This window comes from Lissotriton vulgaris, chromosome 10 (assembly GCF_964263255.1).
Source record: "Lissotriton vulgaris chromosome 10, aLisVul1.2, whole genome shotgun sequence".
Classification (NCBI taxonomy): Eukaryota; Metazoa; Chordata; class Amphibia; order Caudata; family Salamandridae; genus Lissotriton; species Lissotriton vulgaris.
The window spans coordinates 651,738,601-651,761,779 of record NC_141698.1 but is presented as its reverse complement, the minus strand read 5'-3'; the positions used below and the strand labels follow the sequence as shown (position 1 = coordinate 651,761,779).

The window sequence follows — 23,179 nt, the reverse complement described above, 5'->3', positions numbered from 1 at the left end:
AATAGGGATTAGGAGAGTTAAAGAGCAGGTGAACACATGTACCAGCTGCCAGCAGAAATGATTAACCCCTTCCCTTCTCACGACGAGCTCAGCTCGTCATGCAGTACACTGGTCGTGTGCTCATGACGAGCTCAGCTCATCATAAACAATGGGATTTTTGAAAGAGCAGCATCCAGGAGGATTAGCTGTAGCATTCAAGGTGTTAAACACACTTTTTAGAGATAAGTCTGAGGGAGACTGCTACATGACATATGCAAACCTCTCTATGCATCCCTCTGAATGTTGGTGCCCAAGTGTGGGCCCACCTCATTCAGTCTTGGGCACAGATGTGTGTAACTCCAGCTCATGAACAGAGGGACGGAAGGACCATCTTACACAGATAAGCAAAGAGAGCATCCTCACACAGTGTATTAAGCGCGTACCCATTAACACATGTAAGCAGGTGATAACCCGCACATTCAGAGATGCCACTTATATCGGAGAAGCGGTGTTGACTTCATTTACTGGGACAGACACAAACCCACACAAGTGAGATTGGACTTATAGGCAGACACTGGGAAGATCCCACTTACAAGGACAGGAAGGTGAGACCTTATGGCTACATAATATGTGATATGATCTCCAGAGTGGAACTTAACGTCTGCAGAAGAAACCCTACTAGTGTGCTCAGAAACATAAGAATTGATGCTTGTACTAAATCACTGCTTATTGGTTTACAGAATTCACATGTCTATCTCTTTATAGTGAGAAATATCAAAGCCCATATTTGAAACTGGCAACTTAATAAAATGTCATCAAACTTCACACAGTTATAGCCCTACAGGCAGGTTCAGGTTAAATACCCTTTGCTACAACTTATAAACAGTAACAATCGGTACAGCATAAGTCATATATGCAGATCTGCATAGAGTAATATGCTATTTATTACCATTGTGGATGGAGATTGGGTGTATTTTTCAACCTTCAATAGCTTTTGTTCCATTTAACAAAACGCAATGAACGGTTTCTATAGTTTTATTCATCCACATTGGCTCTCACAGTGAGTGTTTTGAGAAGATCCGTGAAGAGGGGAATCAGTTATAGACAGGGACCCAATAATGTAACATCTCCTGGTAATTGCCACATGGAAAAACATTGCAACAGCAAAAAGCAGGGCAGATTTTCTCCAAACTTGGATGAGGTGAAGTGGCTTAGTCAACCTTGCAACTCTTAGGAGGTGTGGAGAAAAGTCATTCAGTGGTGTTTGCAAAAAAGTAAAAACATATCGGGCCCAAGAAGGACAGAAATGTTAAAATGTGTGCATAGATCTTTGGTATGTTCAATCTATCAAACAGAATTTGAAAAATAAGTAAATCTGATTGGACGAGTGATATTTTTTCCTGTAGTCCAATGAAGATTTGCCAATCTCTAGATCCCTACAATCTAATAGGTTGGCCACAACTTAAATATTGTACATGCTGCGACTTTATGTGGTGCGAGTGTTTGCACGGAATCAGCATTGTGAAAAAATATATGGGGAGTATAAAGGTGCAGAAGAAGCATTCCCTCAATCCTAGGGTGGGTGTGGTTAGGGGATCATGAAGGGAGGGGTAGAGCCCACCCTAGGTAAAAAAACAGAATACCATTTACTCACCATGGGATCTGCAACTATTGCCATGATTCCAGGAGTTTAGAATCTGTATTTTCCTATTTATGTATGCTGTGGATGTTAGCCAAATTCTTGGATCCCAGGGTGACATTAACAGCTGGGGATCCTCTGCTCAATATTGAATCGGTGGATCCCAATATGTGAAACATAGAAAAATAATTAAAAGAAAATTCACTGTGCAAATGTGCATGGCTAGAGAATTCTGTGGAAATGTGGACTGAGTGCAGACCTTCGTCAAAGGCAAAGTTCTGTATGTCAAAGTTGAGGCTATGAGGCCCGTGCATGACCTGCACAAATGTCAGATTATGTGTTCAACTGTTCATAGTCGATGGGTTATCTTCACTAGCAGGATTGTCAAAGTGCCTGGCTGAAATGCTGACAGTAGGCCCAAACTCAGGGTCACCCAGGCCCTGATCTCCACACCCACTGTCCACAATGCCTTATTTTCACAAGGGGCATTGGTGTAGGGCCTGGCGAACTCAAAAATTACCGCCCCATTTCGCTCCTTCCATTCCCGGCCAAAGTAATCGAGAAAGCTGTCAACAACCAGCTCGCCGCTTTCCTCGAAGCCAACAAATCCCTCGACTCCTCACAATCTGGCTTCCGAGCAAAACACAGCACTGAGACCGCCCTCATCGCAGCAACAGACGACATTCGAACTCTACTGGACAAGGGAGACACAGTCGCCCTCATCCTCCTCGACCTCTCTGCAGCCTTCGACACAGTCTGCCACAGCACCCTTTTACAACGCCTCAGAAACATCGGAATCCAAGGAAAAGCACTTGAATGGATCACCTCGTTCCTCACCGGAAGAACTCAGAGAGTCCGCCTTCCACCATTCAAGTCCGAGGCCACTGAAGTCATCTGTGGCGTACCACAAGGATCTTCACTCAGCCCCACCCTCTTCAACGTATACATGAGCCCCCTCGCGGCCATCGCCCGCCAACACAACCTCAACATCATCTCTTACGCGGATGACACTCAACTGATCCTTTCTCTCACCAATGACCCCAGCACCGCCAAAACTAACCTACACGAAGGAATGAAAGAAGTTGCCGAATGGATGAAGCACAGCCGTCTGAAACTGAACTCAGATAAAACAGAAGTCCTCATCTTAGGTACATCCCCCTCTGCATGGGACGACTCTTGGTGGCCGGAAGCCCTTGGAAAAGCACCCATCCCGACAGACCACGCACGGAACCTAGGCGTTATCCTGGACTCTTCACTCTCAATGAACAGACAAGGCAGCGCCGTATCCTCATCCTGCTTCAACATTCTTCGCATGCTCAAAAAAACATTTCGCTGGATCCCTACCGAAACCAGAAAAACAGTCACCCATGCTCTGGTCACGAGCCGACTGGACTACGGAAACACCCTCTACGCAGGTACTACCGCTAAACTCCAGAAGAAACTCCAACGAATCCAAAACGCCTCAGCCAGGATCATATTAGACATCCCACGCAACGAACACATTTCTGGTCACCTGAAAGACCTCCACTGGCTACCCGTCAATAAGAGGATCACTTTCCGACTGCTAACCCACGCACACAAATCACTCTACGACATCGGACCAGAATGCCTCAACTCACGCCTGTCCTTCTACTCCCCCTCCCGCCAACTACGTTCTTCCAACCAAGCCCTCGCCACTGTACCTCGCATCAACAAGACCACCATGGGAGGAAGATCCTTCTCATACCTGGCTGCTAAAACATGGAACTCACTCCCCACTTACCTTCGCCTTACCCAGAACCACCTAGCATTCAGAAAGCAACTTAAAACGTGGATATTTGACAAGTAATCCTCCTCCCCTCCCTAAGCGCCTTGAGACCCTCTGGGTATGTAGTGCGCTATATAAATTTCTTTGACTTGACTTGACTTGACTAGTCCTCACTTGTGCGCCCTTCGCCTTCTGTGAAAGGCCAAAGGCAAAGCACTGTTTGTTTTTGGAATGGGAGATGAGCACAGGGCTTGTCCATTGGCCAAGCCCTGTGCCCAAAGCCAAGTGTACATGGCTCGTTTGAGTGAGATTGGGCTTGGTGCAGTATATCATATAAAATAAATAAAAACATTAAAATATTTGAAAAATATAAGTTATAGTTACCTTTACTTGGATGATATAAAAATGTATTTCTATAATCCTCCGAAATTCCAGTTAAAATTACAGTGACATTACAATGTAAATCCTAAACAAAACTCTAAATTACCTAGTTATAGTATGCAACTTGTTGGAAATTGCCCTTTTTGCAGAGTTATCCAAAAAAATTTAGCTTCTTCCTCCTATTTTTTCCTGACTTGTTTGTGTTGGTTTTAGGACTCTGGGCACTTTACCACTGCTAATCAGTGCTAAAGTGCATATGCTCTCTGTGTAAATTGTGTTATGGATTGGTGTTTCCATTATTGGGTATTTGATTTACTTCTTAGTCCCTAGTAAAGTGCACTGAGTGTGCCAGGGCCTGTGAATCAAATGCTACTAGTGGGCCTGCAGCACTGATTGTGCCATCCACGTGAGTCGGCCTAAAAAGGTAACTCAGACCTGCCATTGCAGAGTCTGCACGCGGTTGGTAACTGCCATGGGGACTTGGCCAGTGCACACACTTGCCAGTCCCTAACCTTCCCTTTTCTTACATGTCCGGCATCCCGAAGATATGGCCATGATACCCATGTGGGCAGGGTGCAGTGCATGTGAAAGGTAGGACATGCCTTGGTGTGTGTGTAGCACATTCTGATAGTGAATTACAGCCAATTTAATTTTTCACTATTGCAAGGCTATCTGTTCCCCATAGGACAGAATAGGAAGTTTGTTTATAACATCTTATACACATAACTGGGGGCCTGGTCTGCCTCTGACAATGCCGTCTTCACCTCCTGCCAGGAAATACCATCAGAGAAGGCAGAACTGGTTCTGGCTGGGCACAGACACCGTCTGTCTAGAGGATCAAAGGTATTTTAGATACAAATACTGGGGCCCAGACCCCTGAACTTTAGAACTCTTTTGGATCAAGAAGACTGCCAAGAAGAGGAGCTGGAGAAGCTGTGAGGACTACCACTTTGCTGTGTGATTTGCTGTGTTGGCCTGCAGTGGCTGCTTCTGTCTTAGGCAGTTAAAGGACTGGACTGAACTTTCTGCAATCTACTTTGTGAGTTTCTCCAAGGGCTTGAGGTAGAGTTTGCCCCCTGTTCAAGAAGTCTCAGGAACACCAAAGACTTCAAGATCTTCTGCCCTCAGTACTGGGGACTGTGTGTTTTATACTACAACAAAGAAAAGCAACCCAATGACGTCTATGACACCGCTGCCGACTCAGTGTCCTGAAGGTACCGTAGAGGGCACCGCCGCAATGCAGCCCTGGTTGCACCAAGATGCTTGCTGATGCCGCCATCGAGCCGCTGCTCACACCGCGATCTGTGGGCACCACACTCTGCACCGCCTTGCTTCACGATGATGCCTTGGTATACCCATCGACGCTGCTCCATGCCAAAATCAACGCTGCTGTTTGCACCGTGGTTCGAGAGCCCCGCTCGTAAAGTTACACGGCGCACCGCCCTCATCCAGCCTACCAACGCCGGCACCATCGACTCCAGTTCATCAGCCGACAACAGCGCTTCAGCAACGACGACGTCACTGCTTGCACCAAGACCTGCCAGCAGCGTGACGAGCACCGCCTTCATCTCGCACCGCAACCCTGGTCTCACCGATAACGCCATCTGGCGCTGCCACCGAGCCACTGCTGGCACCGCGACCTGAGGGCACTACCAGCCGCACCGCTGCATTTTGCACCGCAGCACACAATGCCGCCGATGCCAGCGCTCCTGACTCCATCAGAGAGGAGATCGACCTGCAACGCGTGTGACTTCGAGGGCCCAGACGACTCCTGCACCGACCTCCGGAACCGACACCTGCGGACGCCGTGTTTTCGGAAGCTCAACAAGAGGTCATCAACGCCCTGCATTTCTGAAAGGTACTGTTTGCGGGTCTTTCCGACACCGTAGCTGGCCCGCGATGCCGTGGTCAGCCAGAACTGTTTGGATTTGTTTGCTCACATCACCGTGATAGCCCCGGACAGAGCTATTGGCATTAAGGAACTGTGTTTTTTCAAGCATATTTTGATAATTGTAGATTTTTATCGTTTTTGGTCTTGTATATAAAACTATTGGCTATTTTTCTAAACTGGTGTGGTGTCCTTTTGTAGTGCTTACACTGTCTTGCTGTTGGTTATGTGCAGATGCTTTGCACACTGCCTCTAAGATAAGCCTTACTGCTTGTGCCAAGCTACCAAGGGGGTGAGCAGTGGTGATTTTAGGAGTGTAACTCCCTCATCCGGACTAGAGTGATGGTTTCTGCCTGGCTTTGGCACATGCCCTAGCCTGCCAAAAATCCAATTTCTAACACTACTCAAATCACAACTCTTGGCCAGGACAGTGAGCTCTGTGGACTTGCAGCTGGATCTTGAGCATGGCCAAAGATCTTCTGCAGGGGGTTTTGTCAACATGAGGATTTGGCACACAGTTCGGCTGGAGGACTAGCCCTGCCCTCAAACCAACACTGCACGTAACCAAAGGCCTTGCATTGTTGTTTATGTCCTGTGTCCTACTAAGTATATGTGAGACAGCCATACCCTGTGTTAATTTAAGGTGTTGTAAGTGGTGGCATGTGGGAGGCATGAGTTGCATATTAGATTCATAAGTTTTAGTTTGCACAACTTTACATAATATGTGTGAGTGCATCTGTGTGTGGTGCGATGGATGGATGGATGGATGGATGGATGGATGGATGGATGGATGGATGGATGGATGGATGGATGGATGGATGGATGGATGGATGGATGGATGGATGGATGGATGAACGGGCGGAGGGACGGATACAGATAGAAAACAAATGTCGAATCTGTACAGAGCACAAGTTATGATAAAGTAATGTCAAGGCTAAAATGCAGTTTCCTTGCCTTACACATTTGTAGGGTATTAAATCTACCATTGTAAACCATACTTACTTTTGGAAATACATATATTTTATGTGTATAATATAGGAGAATTTAATTACGTTGGTTGCGCATTTAAAAAACACATTCTATGTGTAGCTCTTGGGCGGAGAACTTAGGAGCAAGGGGTCAAAAAAAGAAAAAAAAAGAAGAAATGGAACATCTGTACATATACATGTTTAGAGGATATAGGAGAGAAAGCTAATCTATCTGAATATGGACACATTGCACCGTTATCAACAAGTTTACATTTCACTTTCCAAAGGAAATATGAAATCCAGTTTTGACCCATAACTTTGGTAGTCTTAGACTAAAATTATCCAAATAGGCATAGGGATCAGAATGCTGCCATGACAACACATGTAACTTTTGCCAAACATTGGTCAAGGATTTCATACTTTAAAGCAAGTTTTCCAAAGTCAGATATGATTAACTATGAGCTTCAATCAGAAACCCTTTCATGAGCCACTTCAAAAATGTTTGCATCAAACATGACATACACATTGGGCTGATTCACAAAGGCATCTAACAGTACCTAAACTAGTATTCCTGTAGGACTCCATTACATACTCTTACAAGCCCTTGTGACTTGGCCCTAATACATATACAATGAGAAAACTCAGGGAATATTCATAAAAAATTAGTAAAAATAGAAAGGATTGAGCGTTTTTGCACTTTTACTAATAGGAATTTGGTCGTTTTCAGGCCAATTCACAAAAGCATTTGCGAGTACATAAACTACTGCGCCTGCAGTAAAACTTTGCATACTTTTACAAGCGCTTGCCCCAAAACATATAAAATGTGAAAAGTCAGTGAATATCCATAAAAAGAGTTAAAATAGAAAGGATTGTGCTTACTTTTTACTTTGACTAGCAGGGCACTGGACATTTTGGGCTGATCCACTAAAACATGTACTAGCACTTAAAAGAGTACTCCTGTAAAACGACTTCCTTTACATATAAAGGCTTTTGTGAATTGCCCCACATAATTCATGTCAAGATGTATCTAGAATTTTGGCATGGACAGAAGAAACTCAGTTTCATTAAATACCTGGAGTATGTGAACATGTACAATACTCAACAAAGGCATTACCGATTCATGTTTGGTTACTATCTATATATAATGATAAATGACGTTTTTAGCAAAAAACAATAACATCTGATTTTGTTTTCTGTGTATATATGTCACACCAAAATGATGACTATAGATCCCATCAATATCCCTGCACTGTGACGTGCATATGCCTATTAAACCTGTAGAAAATAAATGTTTACATTATGCATTAATACCGTAATGTGCAATACATAGTGAAGGATGAGTAAATCTATATATGTACACTTTCCATGCACATTGACATTCACAGCAGTAGATGGCCCTTAAACTAACATATTTTTCAGGACCAGTACATGATCAAACTGTTGATTACAAAGTAATTGTTGAAAGAATCCTCAATTGTATGTTACAGAGATATACATTATTTTACTAACGATACATAGTGCCATGGACAGTACTCAGTGGAGCATAAACAACCCCATATTAATTCTTCTTGAACATACATTTAAAGCTTGCATGAACACAGTGGAAGAACAATGGAAAAACCCCATATGATCCATAAAACAATCATTATGTTAAATACATTGAAGAGTACTGATCCAATATAAGGATTACCAATAGTCACATACCAGCAAGTATTACACTTTTTTCAAAGTCATAGCAGAAATATTGTTTCTGACACTTACTACCGCAAACCTCTCTCAGCAGCAAAAGACATTTGGAGTCAGCAGAGTTACTTCCAGAAACTAACAGAAGGGATACAGTATTGACAGCACACCCCTGGTTGAGCAATAGAAATGCTTATGATGGTGCAGAGAGAAAATATGACTGATACCTCAATTATGGGACATGCATGTCTCCCTTTCAACCTAATTACCGGGAAGTTTGCAATGAGGTGGATTGATATACAAAATACAACACAAATATAAAGAATACTAAATGGTTGATGCAATCACTAGTCTTATCTTTTTGACATTAGACAGTTGTGCATAAATCCAAACTATGTGCTACTTAACTCTACTCAGTGGCCATCATTCACTTAAGAAAACAAAGCAATTCATTGAATAGAAAAGGGCTCAGGATGAGTTAGGTGCTGACAAAACAATTATAACTGACGAAGTGTCAAAATAGTGAAATATGTGTGTTATAGAAAGTACTATTAAAGTCTCAAACGTCAGGAATGTTAGATTCTAAGGTGCCAAGTTAATGCTCTGAAGTGGGCACAAGGTAGTGTCATAGCTCCCTATATGACATCAAAATTAAATAATACAGAAATCCAACGTTAACTCATTCAGAGCAATGCCTTAGGGTAGCAGGTTGTGCTGCTGTGGGTATTGATTGGTAACAGTAAACTTAGGTTTCATTTATTAGTTATGTACATATTTATTCTGGTGTTACACATTACACACTTTTTATATCAGATCTTTATTTTTGTACTGTTACACATGGCTGGGTTTTGAGGCGTTGGACCCTTTCAAATAAATTGTTCACCAGTTTCTAGGGGGGCATATTCTGGGATGGAGAGTTTTTAAAATGTGTAGCTTCAGCTGCAGACAGCCTGGCACTGGTCAGCAAATGCACTGTCTCCCACCCAAGGTCCCCACAGTGTTATAGTAGCTGAGGGGTTATTTTCATGCTTTTTGTTGTCTTTATTTTAGTGGTATATTAAACCATGGACATCCTCAGTTACAATATGGGCTGACATGTTGCAGGCAGGGGACCCCAAGTGTCAATTTAAAATGGGCCCACTTAGTCAGCCGGGCCTGCGCTTCTCATTGAAAAGGTGATTTTTTTAAATAAACAATGAAACGATTATTCAGTATGATACTGCTTTATACTATTTAACTAGTTTGCTATACATTAAACTGTATTTAAGAAGGTCAACTGTGTTTATAAGTAATGGGTTTCGGAGCTGCTCTCTGCCATGTTCAGCTAACAAATGACGGTGACTGCTACCAGAATGTTCAAATTGTGTCTACCTTTTCTGAAGATAATCCTAATTAAAAGAGGCAGTGATGAAGCCGAACAGTGTCTATTGACACTTTCGGTGTCCAAAATGATTGCCATACTTAGAGACTAAATAGGTCAGAAGGAGCTCATTGTAAGACTAAGCGTTTTCATTTGATAAAATAATCCATAATATGGATATTATTGCATTTATGTAAATGTTGGGAAATCATTGACTGTATAAGATCACCCCCGTGATATATGGGTTTTGAAAAAAACAGCAGTGTGCAATAGAAGCAGAAAAGCAAGTAAAGTGTGTGTGTCTCATTACACTTGCCAATATGCTCTACAAAGGCAGGCCCACAGATGCAAGGCAGAGAAATTCTACAGTAGTAAAGGATCAAACATCACCTCCCTGAGATATCACAGGCCTCTTATAAAAGACGCGGAGCTGACCGTAAAAGGAACATGTTTTCAATTTGGACCACTTCCTTTTGATGATAACTTAACACTCATATAACAGTTAATTAAAATATCGCTGGGTCTGTTAAATTATATCTGCAAAATTAGTTTGTCCCGGCGGGGGCATGGGGTGGGCTGCTCAACATGCAGGATGAATGGGCCTCGTCCCTATCCTGGGAGGAAGAGGCAGGTCCCATCCGCTGAGAGGCCGACGGCTCATGGTTTGCATCACTTCGGACCTGCGGAAGGCGAGCAATATTGTCAAACGTATATTTATTTCATTTTTTAATTTGGAAGCTGACCGCAAGCTTTATTGGCCTGCCTCGCTAGTAAATGAGTCAGGGGGCGGCTGCCCCCGCGCGATGCCTCGCTCCGTCAGGGCTCTGATTAGCCGAGATGTGTAGTTTGACTTTACAAGGGGAAGCCCTGCCCTGCCACCACAATTACCGCGGTCTGGCGAAAACTAATTTCCACTGCGGCCGAGGCGAGCGCATTGTTTCAGTCCCTCAAACGTCCGAACTGCTCAAGACGAGTGGCTGATTCATTTATGGGCCCGGTTTCATTAATTTCCATCAGGACCCGGCCGGGCCTGCGCGTTTTTTTTTTGTCTAAATTGCATATAAAAACATGTAAATGGCCGTCAAAATATGAGCGGCCTTTCATCTCTGCCGTCTGGACAGACATCCTTGTTTGTCTGTCGAGTGTCTGCTCGCTGTCACGGCTCTTGGGCCTGGAAGTGGCGGCCGGCGCACGCGCCCTGTTCAAGTCTGAGCTCCACGTGCGACTTCCGAAAAATGTAGTTAAGTCCGGGGTTACTGAAAAAGTGCATTTTTGTTAAATGCTTGCTTAATTTGAGTGTTTGAGAAAAAACACGTGTGGAAAACTTCAAACATGCAACACAACTCTTTATCTGCATAGGTGATGAGTTTCTAGTGTTGTATTTGCACAAGTGGTATTGTGTGGTGCAATGTGTGGTGTGCTCTGTGACGTTATGCAGTGGTATGGTAGGTATGTTATGGTATAATGAGACGAGGCATAGCTTTACATGACATTGTGTGCTGTGTTGTAGTACATAATCCAACACTGCTAAAGTTCGTCTAGCTTTGATTCATACAAGTACCTTATACATACACAAATATAGCAAGACAATCATGGTATGGTACGGCATGGTATGGTATGCTATGGTATGGTAAGGTATGTAGTACGGAACGGTTTGGTAGGTATGGTATGGCATGGCATGATATGGTATGCTACGGCAGGGCATGGCTTAACTTGGTATGGTATGGCATGCAATGGTATGGTATGTGGTACGGTATGGTATGTCATGCTATGGCAGGGTATGACTTGGTATGGTATGCTATGGTATGTGGCACGGAACGGTTTGGTAGGTATGGTATAGCATTGCATGGTATGGAATTGTATGGTATGCCATGGCAAGTTATGCTATGGCAGGCCATGGCTTGACTTGGTATGGTATGGTATGGTATGGTATGGTATGCACTGGTATGGGGTAGGGAATGGTATGGTATGGTATGGTATAGTATGATGGTATTGTACAGTATGGTAGCAGGGCGGGAATGGAAACCAAAATAAGTTCAGACAAAATGTTCAAACAAGCCCCACACGGAAGGAGATTACGACTAGAATGTACCCACAGGGGCATGGATGGGCTACCACAGCACATCCTCCTCTAAACTCAGCCTCCTAGCTAGCAGCCTACTGTGGAAAAAACAAAGTTAAAGGGTGGCCAGTCCAGTCCTATATTTTAGTTTATGGTATGGTATGTTGTGGCATAGTATGATAAAAACATACCTTTAAATGTGATGGGATGTATAGTATGGTATGGTGCACTATGGTTTCGTAAATGTTTTTGTTGTAATTTACAATAAAACACTATGCTGCCTTTCAGGTAGGTTTGCACTGTACACATATCACATATACATCTAGTATGGTATGGCAGGGCATGGCTTGACTTAGTATGGTATGGTATGGGTAGTGTGGGGTGGGGTGGTTTGTGGTGTGGTGTGGTGTGATGTGGTGTGGAATGACATCAGAGACCCGTGAAAATACGGGGGCCCTCATGAAGAGAGAGGGGAGACCTGTGAGGACACTGTAAAGACGCTGTTGAGTTTTAGACACAAGAAGACAGTGCGGAGTTAAACAAATAGGAAATACATTGGCACTGGTACACATAAGACACTGGGAGACATTAATTCTGGGAGACACTTACTCTAAGAGATATGATAGCCAACAGACACTGGAAGACACAGACATTTTGTAGATTCAGAGACAAGGAGATACAAGAGACACATGGAGACATGAACTGAGGAAGACACCCAGAGACAGTGAAAGACTCTGGGGAGCGAGAGACAGTTGAGACACTAACAGTGGGAGATATAGGCACTGAGATACATGGTCACTGCTAGACACACATATTAAAAGATGTTCTAAAGTCAGAAACACTACGAGTCACAGACAGTTGTGCATGTGGTGGGCACTAGCAACTATGTTTGAGGACCATAACCTACTTTTCATCATCAGACTGGCCTAGAGCAACATAGAGAAAGGCACAAACAAAATAAAGAAGAAGGGAGAGATATGCTAAAAAGAAACAACCAACAGGGACAGCAGAGATAAAAAAACAAAAACAAATCACAAAAGTGAGATAAAAAGATAGAAAGCCAAGGGTTTTGAAAAGGGAGGTATGAGGAGGACTCACGGCTAAGTAGGTTTGGTATTCTGCAACGCTAGCATGCGGCAGCACCAACAGAAGGTCAATAAGGAAAACTCTGGGGTCCTGTACATATTGTTTTACAAATCAAGCAATGGGCACAGGGAGAGATGGACATCAGGAAATATGGAAGATGCTAGGGTGCCAGTGACCCTTGGACAGGGTGGGACTGGAGAACCAAAAGCAGCCTTGGCATAAATGCTGAAACCTGCCCAGCTCATTTTGTCTTCTCGCTCAAATTCTTTCTTTCTATCCATTCTCAGTCTCTCCTTCTATCCTCTCTGATCACTTTCTCTCTTTCCTCCCACTGCGATCCTCTCCTTCTCTCTCGCTTGAATCCTTCTCTTGCCTGATGCAATCAACCCCAGGTGCTGGGTACTATGACAGAGGCATCAATAGCAGCTCTGCACTTTAATAACCAGCGTCCAAGGGGTTCAGCCCACTGGAGAAGTGTCCAGTGGAATAAAAGGCATTCGCCCCTGCCCTTCAAGACACAGACTCGTAGTGGCACAGAAATATAGGGACAAGGAGAAACACCGGAATGCATAGGGGATATGTTCATCTGACTATGGTCTGCTGGAAGCTACACACATAAGCAGAAAGTCACCTTCCAGAAAACATGCAGCCGGTTAGGTCATGACAACGGCAGAAGTGTGCTGTGCAAACACAAAGTAACAGGTGATTGCAGGACAACAGAAAGTGGTCTTTTTTCTCAGTAGCTAAATGACTAAGGAACCTGGATTTCAATTTCCCCCTTCACTCGGTCTTTTATCTCAGGTCCACTGGGTAGTCTCCAGTTGAACATCTGACAGAAATTATCTAAAAAAAATCCCTTTTCGCCTTTGAAAGTAAGGAAGTTATCAGTCTTAGCATTACTTGGTTCACAATTGGACTATGTAAATTCCTTGTATATTGGCGTAACCAAATTCCAAATAAAATGCCATCTGACAAAAACCAGTAAGGCCAGCTTCTAATGGACGCTCCTAGGTTTTCAGAGGCCAAATCTCTGCTGTCAACAATATATTGGCATCCTCAAAAAAAATACACCCGTCAATTTATCTATCTATCCATTTATCTATCTGTCTATATCCACATATAGGTCTGTCTATCATCCATTACTGTGCTTTTATACAAAGTAACAAACTTTCAAGTGTCATGAATGGTGGACACTAAGGTGCTAAAGTAGTGTTCTGGTGGCCACAAGGCAGCATCAGGGCTCACTATAAAACATCTAACTAAAATACAGAAACACAACTTAAAGTCACTATATTTTGCATGTTGTGCTGCTGCGGGTTTGGGTTGCTAACAGTGGGCTTAGGTTTTATTTCTATGTTATTTATTTTGGGTTTTGAGAGCTCATTCATGTAACCCTCTTTAGAGTGTTAATTTGGCTGCTTAATTTGTTCAGTTCATCTATACTAATCAAACATACACTCACTGCTCCCTCTTTCATTTGCTCTCTCTCTCCCTCTCCCAATTTCCCTAGATAGATAGATAGATAGATAGATAGATAGATAGATAGATAGATAGATAGATAGATAGATAGATAGATAGATAGATAGATAGATAGATAGATAGATAGATAGATAGATAGATAGATAGATAGATACTGTGCTCAGAACCTCTTGGTGGAATTATCGGACCAATATAAACAGTTACAAATTATACACCCTCTCTTTCATCTGTGTATGCGTGTTTATGTGTGTTGTGCGTGTAGATGTGTACAAAGTTAAAAGATACATAATGGGTACCTCTGCAGTATAGTGAGTTAATGCTATTGATTGCTTCTGGTGCCAGGCTAGTAAATGCCAACAGAACTATAAGGTGGCTTTGCTGGACCAAGGAACACATTACACATTTGTATATTATGCATAGTTGATTTTTTTGTAAACAATAACATTTTAATTGAAAAATGTATTTTGCTTGTACTTTAAATGTATATGTGTCTACCTTCCAGTTAGCCAGCCATTCTCATCAATCTAGCTCTGCCTGCAGGCCTATCAGCAATGCCTCTCTCTGTCTAAATTTTAAACATGGGATATGTACCATTTGTGAAGCAGTGTGTAAATTAATCCATCCATGCACTCACCTACCTGGCACCTCATAAGTTCAGCTAAGCCGTATCTGTGCATGTACCTGATTCAGACATGTATTCCCAGTGGTAAAGACGGTCCTAGGTTGTCACTAATTATGAATCTCGCGAGGTCTCACCGCCCAAAAGAACATCTTAATCCGCCTCCGCGTTATTTCGCTGCGGGATCTAAATCTCCTGTTTAGCATTCTAGACAGGCCGAGCCACGGAGGGCAATATTAAGGTGTCGTGCGGGGTCGTGTGACTGTACTCCAGGGGGTGGAGGGGGCTCGGCCGGCACCCCGCTGCCTCAGTCTGATGAGAATTGTCCAGACCTCGTGTCATGACGGGGAATCTGATGAGGAGATTAAAAGGGGGCAGTTCTGAGGCGAGCAGAGTCTTCCCTGCACATCTCTGTTTGCAGAAAGTGAAGTCCTGTAGCCTGGAATGCAAAGACAGGGTCCCCCCAAAGGCCTGAATTATTGTCTCCGAGATGGGGATGAGAGACGGGGGGCCCGGAGGGCAGACTGATGGGGGCTTCAACAAGTATTTGGAAACAAGCTCTTGCATTTAAAATTCAAATACTCGTCTGAAGTGACTTGGAAATGCGGCCCTGCTGTGCAAACAGGGATTGTGGGGCTCAGGGGTTTGGAGGGGATGTGTGTGAATTGGCACTTTGGGGCTGTGCACCTGAGCAAACAGGAGTTAGGGGGAGAAAGAAAATGGGAGAGTGAAAATGGAAGTGGCCCCTCTCTTCCAAGAGTGTCTCCATTTATTGCATGAGCCTGTGACGACAATGGCAACCCTTTATTGGGTTTTAATTAGGGGCGCCCACACAAGGGCTGCTCGGAGCGGCAGATTTTCACACCTCTGCCAATTCACTGGCATGTTTGGAGAGTTGCTGCACTACTTGATGTATTCATCGCGCCCAGAATGTGCAAACAAAGCGCTAGCGGGGCCGGACTCGAGGGGGCAGCGCCGCCCAGGGGTGCTGTTTGCTCGCCAGGACCCCTCTGCACACAAGGCGCAGAGCTTGTTTGTTGCCATGTATTTCCCAGGAGCTCCCTCTGATCTGTTTAACTTACTAAGCAGGTGCGATAAAGCCGTTAGCGAATCAATAAAATCCAATTTCGCCCTCTTGTCTTTCCCTGGGACGTCATTAGTGTTGTTGCAAACGAGTTAACGCTCCGTGTGTTTATCTAACAGATACACCCATCAGCTGAGCTCTGCGTTATATGCTCATCCGTGTCTGAGAGTGCATGTAATCGCTACGGCTAATTGTTTTCGCACATGTATTACACCAATGGGGAACTTTAAATATTAAATGCATTTGTAAAGTGTAATGATGTACGATAAGGCACGAATAACATAGAATTCCTGCCTAAGTATATGCCTTTTGCAACTAGTCCGAGCTACTTATGACACCGCCTGAGCGTGTCTGTCTCTTTCTCTCACTATCAATTTCTCCCTGTCTTTGCGTTTCACTCCTCTGTATATCTATTTCTCTAACTGTGATCCCTTGCCTGTGTATCTGTCTTCCTATGTCACGTTGTCACTGGGTCTCTTATCTGCTTATCTCCTGTGCTATCTCTATTTGTCGTCTCCATCTACATCTTACTGTCTTTGAGGCAACCTCTATTTCTCTCTCGCTTTCTCTCTTTTTCTTCCAGCGTTCCCTATCTCTCTACACATTTTTATTTGTATACCCGCTCCTCTCTGCATTTCTGCATGTCACCATGTTCTATATCACTCTGACTCTTTCCTGTGTTATCTCTTTCCTTGGCTTTCCTTTATCTATATATAGTCCCACATGTGCCGGTGTGTGTGGGCTATAGTTAAAATAACAAGGCAGATGCGCTCTGTTAATAAACAATGAACAGGTGTTAACTCACATTTTAGGTGAAACAATTTTAATAAAAGGCGTTTATTTTGTCTTTTTTTTACAGAGAACTCTGTAGCTGCAAAATCGGGAGGCTGCTTTCCAGGCTCTGCCACGGTGACCTTGGAGCAAGGGGCGAGGATTCCCGTGAAGAACCTGCGGCCGGGGGACAGGGTACTCGCCGCGGATGTCCAGGGCAAGCTGGTCTACAGCGACTTCCTTTTGTTCATGGATAAGGAGGAGACGGTCAGGAAAGTCTTCTACGTGATAGAGACCTCTCGGCCTCGGGAGAGGCTCCGTCTGACCGCCGCTCACCTCCTCTTTGTAGCCCAGGCGCACCCAGGAAATGACAGCGGGGGCGACTTCCGGTCCACGTTCGGCAGCTTCCGCTCCACGTTCGCCAGCAGCGTGCGGCCGGGGTACCGGGTGCTGACAGTGGACCGGGAAGGCCGGGGGCTAAGGGAAGCCACGGTGGAGCGAGTGTACCTGGAGGAGGCCACGGGGGCCTACGCTCCCGTCACTGCACACGGGACCGTGGTCATAGACAGGGTGCTGGCCTCCTGCTACGCGGTCATAGAGGACCACAGCTGGGCGCACTGGGCCTTCGCCCCTCTGAGAGTGGGCTTAGGGGTCTTGTCTTTCTTCTCCCCCCAAGACTACTCCAGCCATTCCCCGCCAGCGCCCTCTCAGGCAGAGGGAGTGCACTGGTACTCGGAGATCCTCTACCGGTTAGGGACATGGGTGTTACAGGAGGACACTATCCACCCTTTGGGAATGGCAGCAAAGGCCAGCTGAAAACCAGCCTGGGAGCCAGTTTAAAGACTTTCAGAACAATAAAAAAGTAGGACTGTCCAAAGTAGACATTACGGAAACAAAGACCCCGGAAGTTTGTTTTTCTTTGTTATGTTTTATACCTTTATTGTTGCAGTCTTTATTTGTTCCGTTGTTCCCTTGCCTGTTGGATATTTATTTCTTCGAGAATGCCAGATGAGCCCAGCTGAAAGCCAATTTCTTCAAAGCGCTAACATAATAGAAATAAAAGCGGGACACTCCAAACAGACGTCAAGTAAACAAGTACGGCAGACGATTTCATTTTGTGTTGTGTTTTAGGCCTATTTTTTTGGTTTATTTTTCACGTTTTCCGTACACCCTAGATATTTATTTGTTTGTTATTTTAATTGATGTTTTTAATGATATGAATGGGACCTTCCAGAGCCTTTAATTCTTTGTGTCGATAATTTATTGTCAAGTTATGCTTTGTTTCTTCTGGCCGCACTTGGAAACACACAAAGGAAGTGGGTTGCGAGGCCAGGAAAAAATTCCCAGAGTCTATTTTTCTATGTGTCATTCATGTCCTGAAACTTTCAGCTGAACAAAAATACCGTGCATTTATCTACATATATCTTGTCGGTTAAAGAAACGTATTAAAATACATATTTCTCGAGGGTCCATAAATTATATTTTTATACACAGAATTGTAAATTAGATTTTTTTGAGAGATCATTACTTACCGAATCACATTTCGTTTTTGAAATAGTGTAAAATATGAGAATATATTATTTTAATTTAAAAACATAGTTTTGAAAACGTAACTACATCTCTTATATATATATTTTTTTCTTATTTGTGTTTTAATATTTTCCTCTCAAAACGTTCTGGCCACTTCCTGCAAAGTTAAGACTGTTACAAAACTTGTTATTTGCCGACAGTAACTGTTATTTTTAACTTCAGAGAGAGTTTATTAGAAGATAATATTTTTAAAAAGCGCGCACATATCGTGACGAATTCCTAAGGATGAAGACTGTAGTTTGTACAGAGGGATTAAAAATACGTTTTGCATAAAACATATTGAGGAATAACTGCTGTAAATTTACTAAAATGTATTTTTGAATATTTTGTAATAGTTTTATAGTAATAAAATGTGCCATGCACAAACTGGTTAGAATATAATAACTACGAAATCCCGTTGTTTCCTGATTTATTACCCGTTGTTGAATTCACTTGCAATGATTTGTTCTGAGCGTTTCATTCTCGAGGGTCTCGCGGATTGTGCCAACGTTTGACCCGACAATATTTTCGAAAACACCTGTTTTCCAAGGGCACTTTACTTTATAATTTCCCTTTTACTTTATCTAAATTCATTTTGTTTAGAGGTCCAGGTTTCTCTTTTCATGAAAATAAAAGTGTGTCCCGCCTCTTTGTGAGAACGCGAGCTGACCAGCTTCACCTTTTCACTGTTTGGTACTTTGTATATCATGTTGGGCTTCGTTATGCAGCGAGAAGAGGGATTTCTTAAGTTATGTTGAAAAACGTGTCGCCATTATTGCACCAATACAGTAGTTATTGAATTCGTGTCTCGCAAGGGGATGGCAGAAATGCAGCCAGAGGTCCGAAAACTACAACTACAACTCTTTCTAGGTACACATAGTGCCCATCTGGGCTGCAAGCCCCTTAGGCGCCCTGTAGTGCATCTGCATCGTGCAAATACTCCAAAGTCCTTCTGTGTATACGCAAGTTGCTACCGGAAAGTACTATTAGGAGTCACCCGAACTTTTCAGCTCACCGTCTTTCTACATTTGCCATGATTGCACAAGGAATCGCAGTTCTGCCCTGCTTAGCGGGTTTCCCCTTCATCGAAACTCCCCTCTGCTGTAAGCAGGTGGGGATGACAGGCGTGGCAAGCAGCGTAGCACTGGGTTATGGGTGGTGGACGTCTGAACCAGGGAGCTGTGAGGCATGCACGCATGTGTAGGGAGTACCTCTGCCAGTCCGGGTATTTTACTTTGCATTATGGGAGTTGACGTCTCGATTTTCCCATTATGAAACCACGACTAAAAGTCCCAGAATGCACAGCCTGAACTGGATTAGGTACTGGCTGATGAGGTTGGGAAATCTGAGAGCTTTTTGCCGCATGCCATCGGGGTCACCATGCAGGGCAAGACAGCACTGTGTAACGCAAGGCATATACACTCAGTTCATACCCAATAGGTAACCTAGTGAATCACAGCTTCCTGCATTTGAACCCCGGCCCTCTGTAATAGCAGGTGAAGGAATCGGAGGTATTTTCTCGCATGTAACCTGCTTATAGCTAGCATCTATACACTTGCATTAACCACATGTTTATCTGTTTGACTGCCTTTGCAACCAAGCTGTGGTATTCGGAGATGATGTACATCCTCTGTCCAGTTGTACGTACTTGCAAACTACTACCAAGAGTAATTAAGAAAATGGCGTCTAAAATCTACCCCCTCAGACTTTTAGTAAACACATTTTCATGCGCCTGTCCCTTAACACCAGGGCAAACATTTCCATTTTTTCACGTAACACAGCATAGCAATTTGCTGCGCTGCATTGCACAAGTGGGAAACACAGGAGAGAGCCATGCCTACCAAAAGTGGCTTGCTGCAGCTGTCATCCCCTGCACTGGCAGTCTAGCAAGGCTTCGTTGCACTATGCAGAGCCTTGCACCATAGTACAGGTGTGTGTGTACTTAAAGTGTTCCCTCCAGTATAGATTCTTCTGTCTTGATAAATCAAGAAGGTTCCCCCACATTGGATGAGTGCTATGCACTACAGCACACATGTAACTGATATATACATAATTACATTTAAACATTTCCTATTGCTAACACCTGCTTCGACTAGGCATTATTTTTGATGCACCACCCGTTCTGTCTCTCTTAGTAGATCATGCGTCAAAGCTTATGCATGTTTGCACTAATACGCCCCAGTAATGGCCCCTTGATGCGAGGCAGCACAAGGTAGTCTTTGCCCTGAAAAGGGGAGCCTTTTCAGCCCAAAACACCCTTTGTGCTGAATAATAAATACAATTGGAAGCATTGTGTTGGTTTTCAACAGTGCAAAGCCTTAGTAAATGTGGGACCCAGTTCCCATTGACAACATGTGCCACTTAGCATTTCCTAGGGGAGAATAGAGTCAGCCAATTCGAAAATGGTTTCTTTTGGCTACAGTTGCAACAAATATGTTACTGATTTTGAACTTCTACTTTGGAAACCGCAGTGGCACCTGATGGCCAAATTAAAATACCAAGTGAAAGCAAATAACACGATTGGACACCATTGAGAAGCTAATGCCATTATAAGCCAATTCTAATCACCTTGAATTTACACCAGGGTGCCTATATTTAACTGTTTTAATGTCTGCTATTATTTAGTTCCCTCTTTTTCTCTTACCAGTTGTACTCAAAATAGCATTTAAAGTTTCTGTGAATCCCTTAGAAAACTATTAGGCTAGAAAGGCTTTCCATGGGTGAGTCGTGCACTGGCTGCCCTGTAATATGTCCTTTGCTGATATTGGATTGGGCTGGAAAGGGGGACATGATGATTGGAATGCTAGTAAAGTCCTAGAGGAGTATAAAACAAGTGGGAAGGTCTCAACAATTTATAGATTATTTTTATTTATTAGGTTTTAAAGAACTCCCAATACTACTGCCTCCATCCCGTGGGCCAGCGTGATAAATATAGACCAAGCAAACAATAACATAAAACTACTTCTCCCTCTCGCCACTCATTTCGGGTCACTCATAGCACTTATATAGCAAATTAGTCTATACCTGCACTCCCTATGTGTGAGATCAATGGTAAGGGAACGTCTATGTCGTAGATTATGGGCTGCAGCAGCTTCTAATAAGGGTTGTTAGTTGTATCCACCTGTGGGTCACGGGTTTGTGCAAAATAATTTGAATAATTTGGGGCAAATCGTCTTGTGGAATTCCGATTAAAGGAAAAAAATTAAAGGGGCCCAGACCGCTCTGAAAGTATCCAATTTGTGTTCCACAGTGAGGGACAGCTTCCCCGCCACTTATATGTTCTAGATTTTATGGAGCCAGTTAATTTGAACTGCTGTATGATCAGAGCTCCAAAAGGAAAGAATGACTTGGGTTGCCACATCCAGCATTATGGCGATTTACTGGCTCCTCAATGACTTCAGATGGAATATCAGTCGATTGGGTAGGTGGAGCATTATGAAGTGATGTTGGTTAAGCTTCACCACAATACTCTTACAATACCCCAAAGATGGTCTTTGGATACACAATAATAAATCCATAGCTCAGTCCTGGTAGAAGACCAGTCAGGCTTTACTAGAGAAATATGTGTTAAGCATTTCAGAGTACCAACATGGACGTTAAGTAATTGAGATGACTCAAAAGAAATCCAACACCAATTTCTGAAATTAAAGCACATTTTTATATAAATTTAGACACCAAAATCAAAGTCAATCAGATAAGTATAAATTAAGATATGGATTTTAGAAGCAAAATTAAATCGATGCAAAACCAAACTGCAAAACTTTTCCATTGCAGTCAATAGTAAAAACAATAGTGGCAATCACAGTTATAGGCTAATTGCACTCATCAACGTAGAACAGAAGTATAGGTGTCATGGGTCAACAAAAAAAACCTGATTCCAAAAACCCAAATAGAGTTCAGCCCAGGCATGGGGACGATCACAAACTTAACAGCACTTGCCATCTTAGCTGAAAAAGCGAAACAGCGCAAAACCCGACTGTTCACATGTTTCTTTGACCACAATTCGGCCTTTGACCGAGTCCAGCGTGGCCATTTTGGGCAAAACTGGCAGACTGGGGCATCCCAATTTATTTGTTAAGAGCAATCAATTTGTTGTATGAAGAGACTTGGGCTCAGGTCAAAATAGGAGACGGCAGCAGAGTCATGAAAAAATAGATACTATGAGCAGCCTGAAACAGGGATGCATTTAGCCCCAATTCTGTTTAATTTGTACCTAGCTGACTTTGAAAGCCATCTTCCACAAGAGAAAAGTCATCCCCCAACCATGGCAACACAGAAAATCATATGCCTGCAGTAGGCCGACAACATTGTCGTCTTTAGCCAAACGCCAATTGGTCTGCAACATAATATGAACGCACTAAAAGCCTACATGAACCAGCACGACTTAGAGTTGAATTTAAATAAAAGCAAAGTGGTCTGTCTGGTCGGCACTAAGTATAAGACATTTACCTGGCTCATTGAGGACAAAAGACACAGGTTGTAACCACATATAAGTATTTGGAAATCAATATGGAACATCAAATGTCCTTTAAACACCACCTAGCTGCCATACAGGCAAAAGCACACTCGCTAATATTTGGGTTTAAATTACTAATAAAGAAATTCAGTTGCCTTTCACTCATTCACCTACTAACCATAATGGCAGCCCAATTCATTCCAACAGTGGCATACGGTATGAAAATTATGCATGGCAGGTAAACGGAAATGCTCAACAAGCTCCAACCAAAAGCCCATAAATCTGTCTTTTCCACTGCAAAAGCAGCATCTCCAGCTCAGGTCGACTTGAATTTGGCTTAAAAAATCAAAAGCTACAAAGAATGAACACCATCATCAAATTGCAGAGCTTTGAGATATGCTCCTTAAA

The 23,179-nt window shown here is 43.3% G+C and overlaps 1 protein-coding gene across 1 annotated transcript in view; it reads left to right on the top strand.

Annotated features, from left to right (window-relative positions):
* The window catches only part of SHH (sonic hedgehog signaling molecule), a 44,277-nt gene extending 25,549 nt beyond the window's left edge, over window positions 1-18,728 (top strand). The window contains exon 3 of the mRNA XM_086941485.1: window positions 16,835-18,728. Coding sequence (XP_086797611.1) covers window positions 16,835-17,562 — 728 coding nt within the window. The 3' untranslated portion in view covers window positions 17,563-18,728. The remainder of the gene's footprint in view (window positions 1-16,834) is intronic.
* Window positions 18,729-23,179: the final 4,451 nt, after the last annotated feature.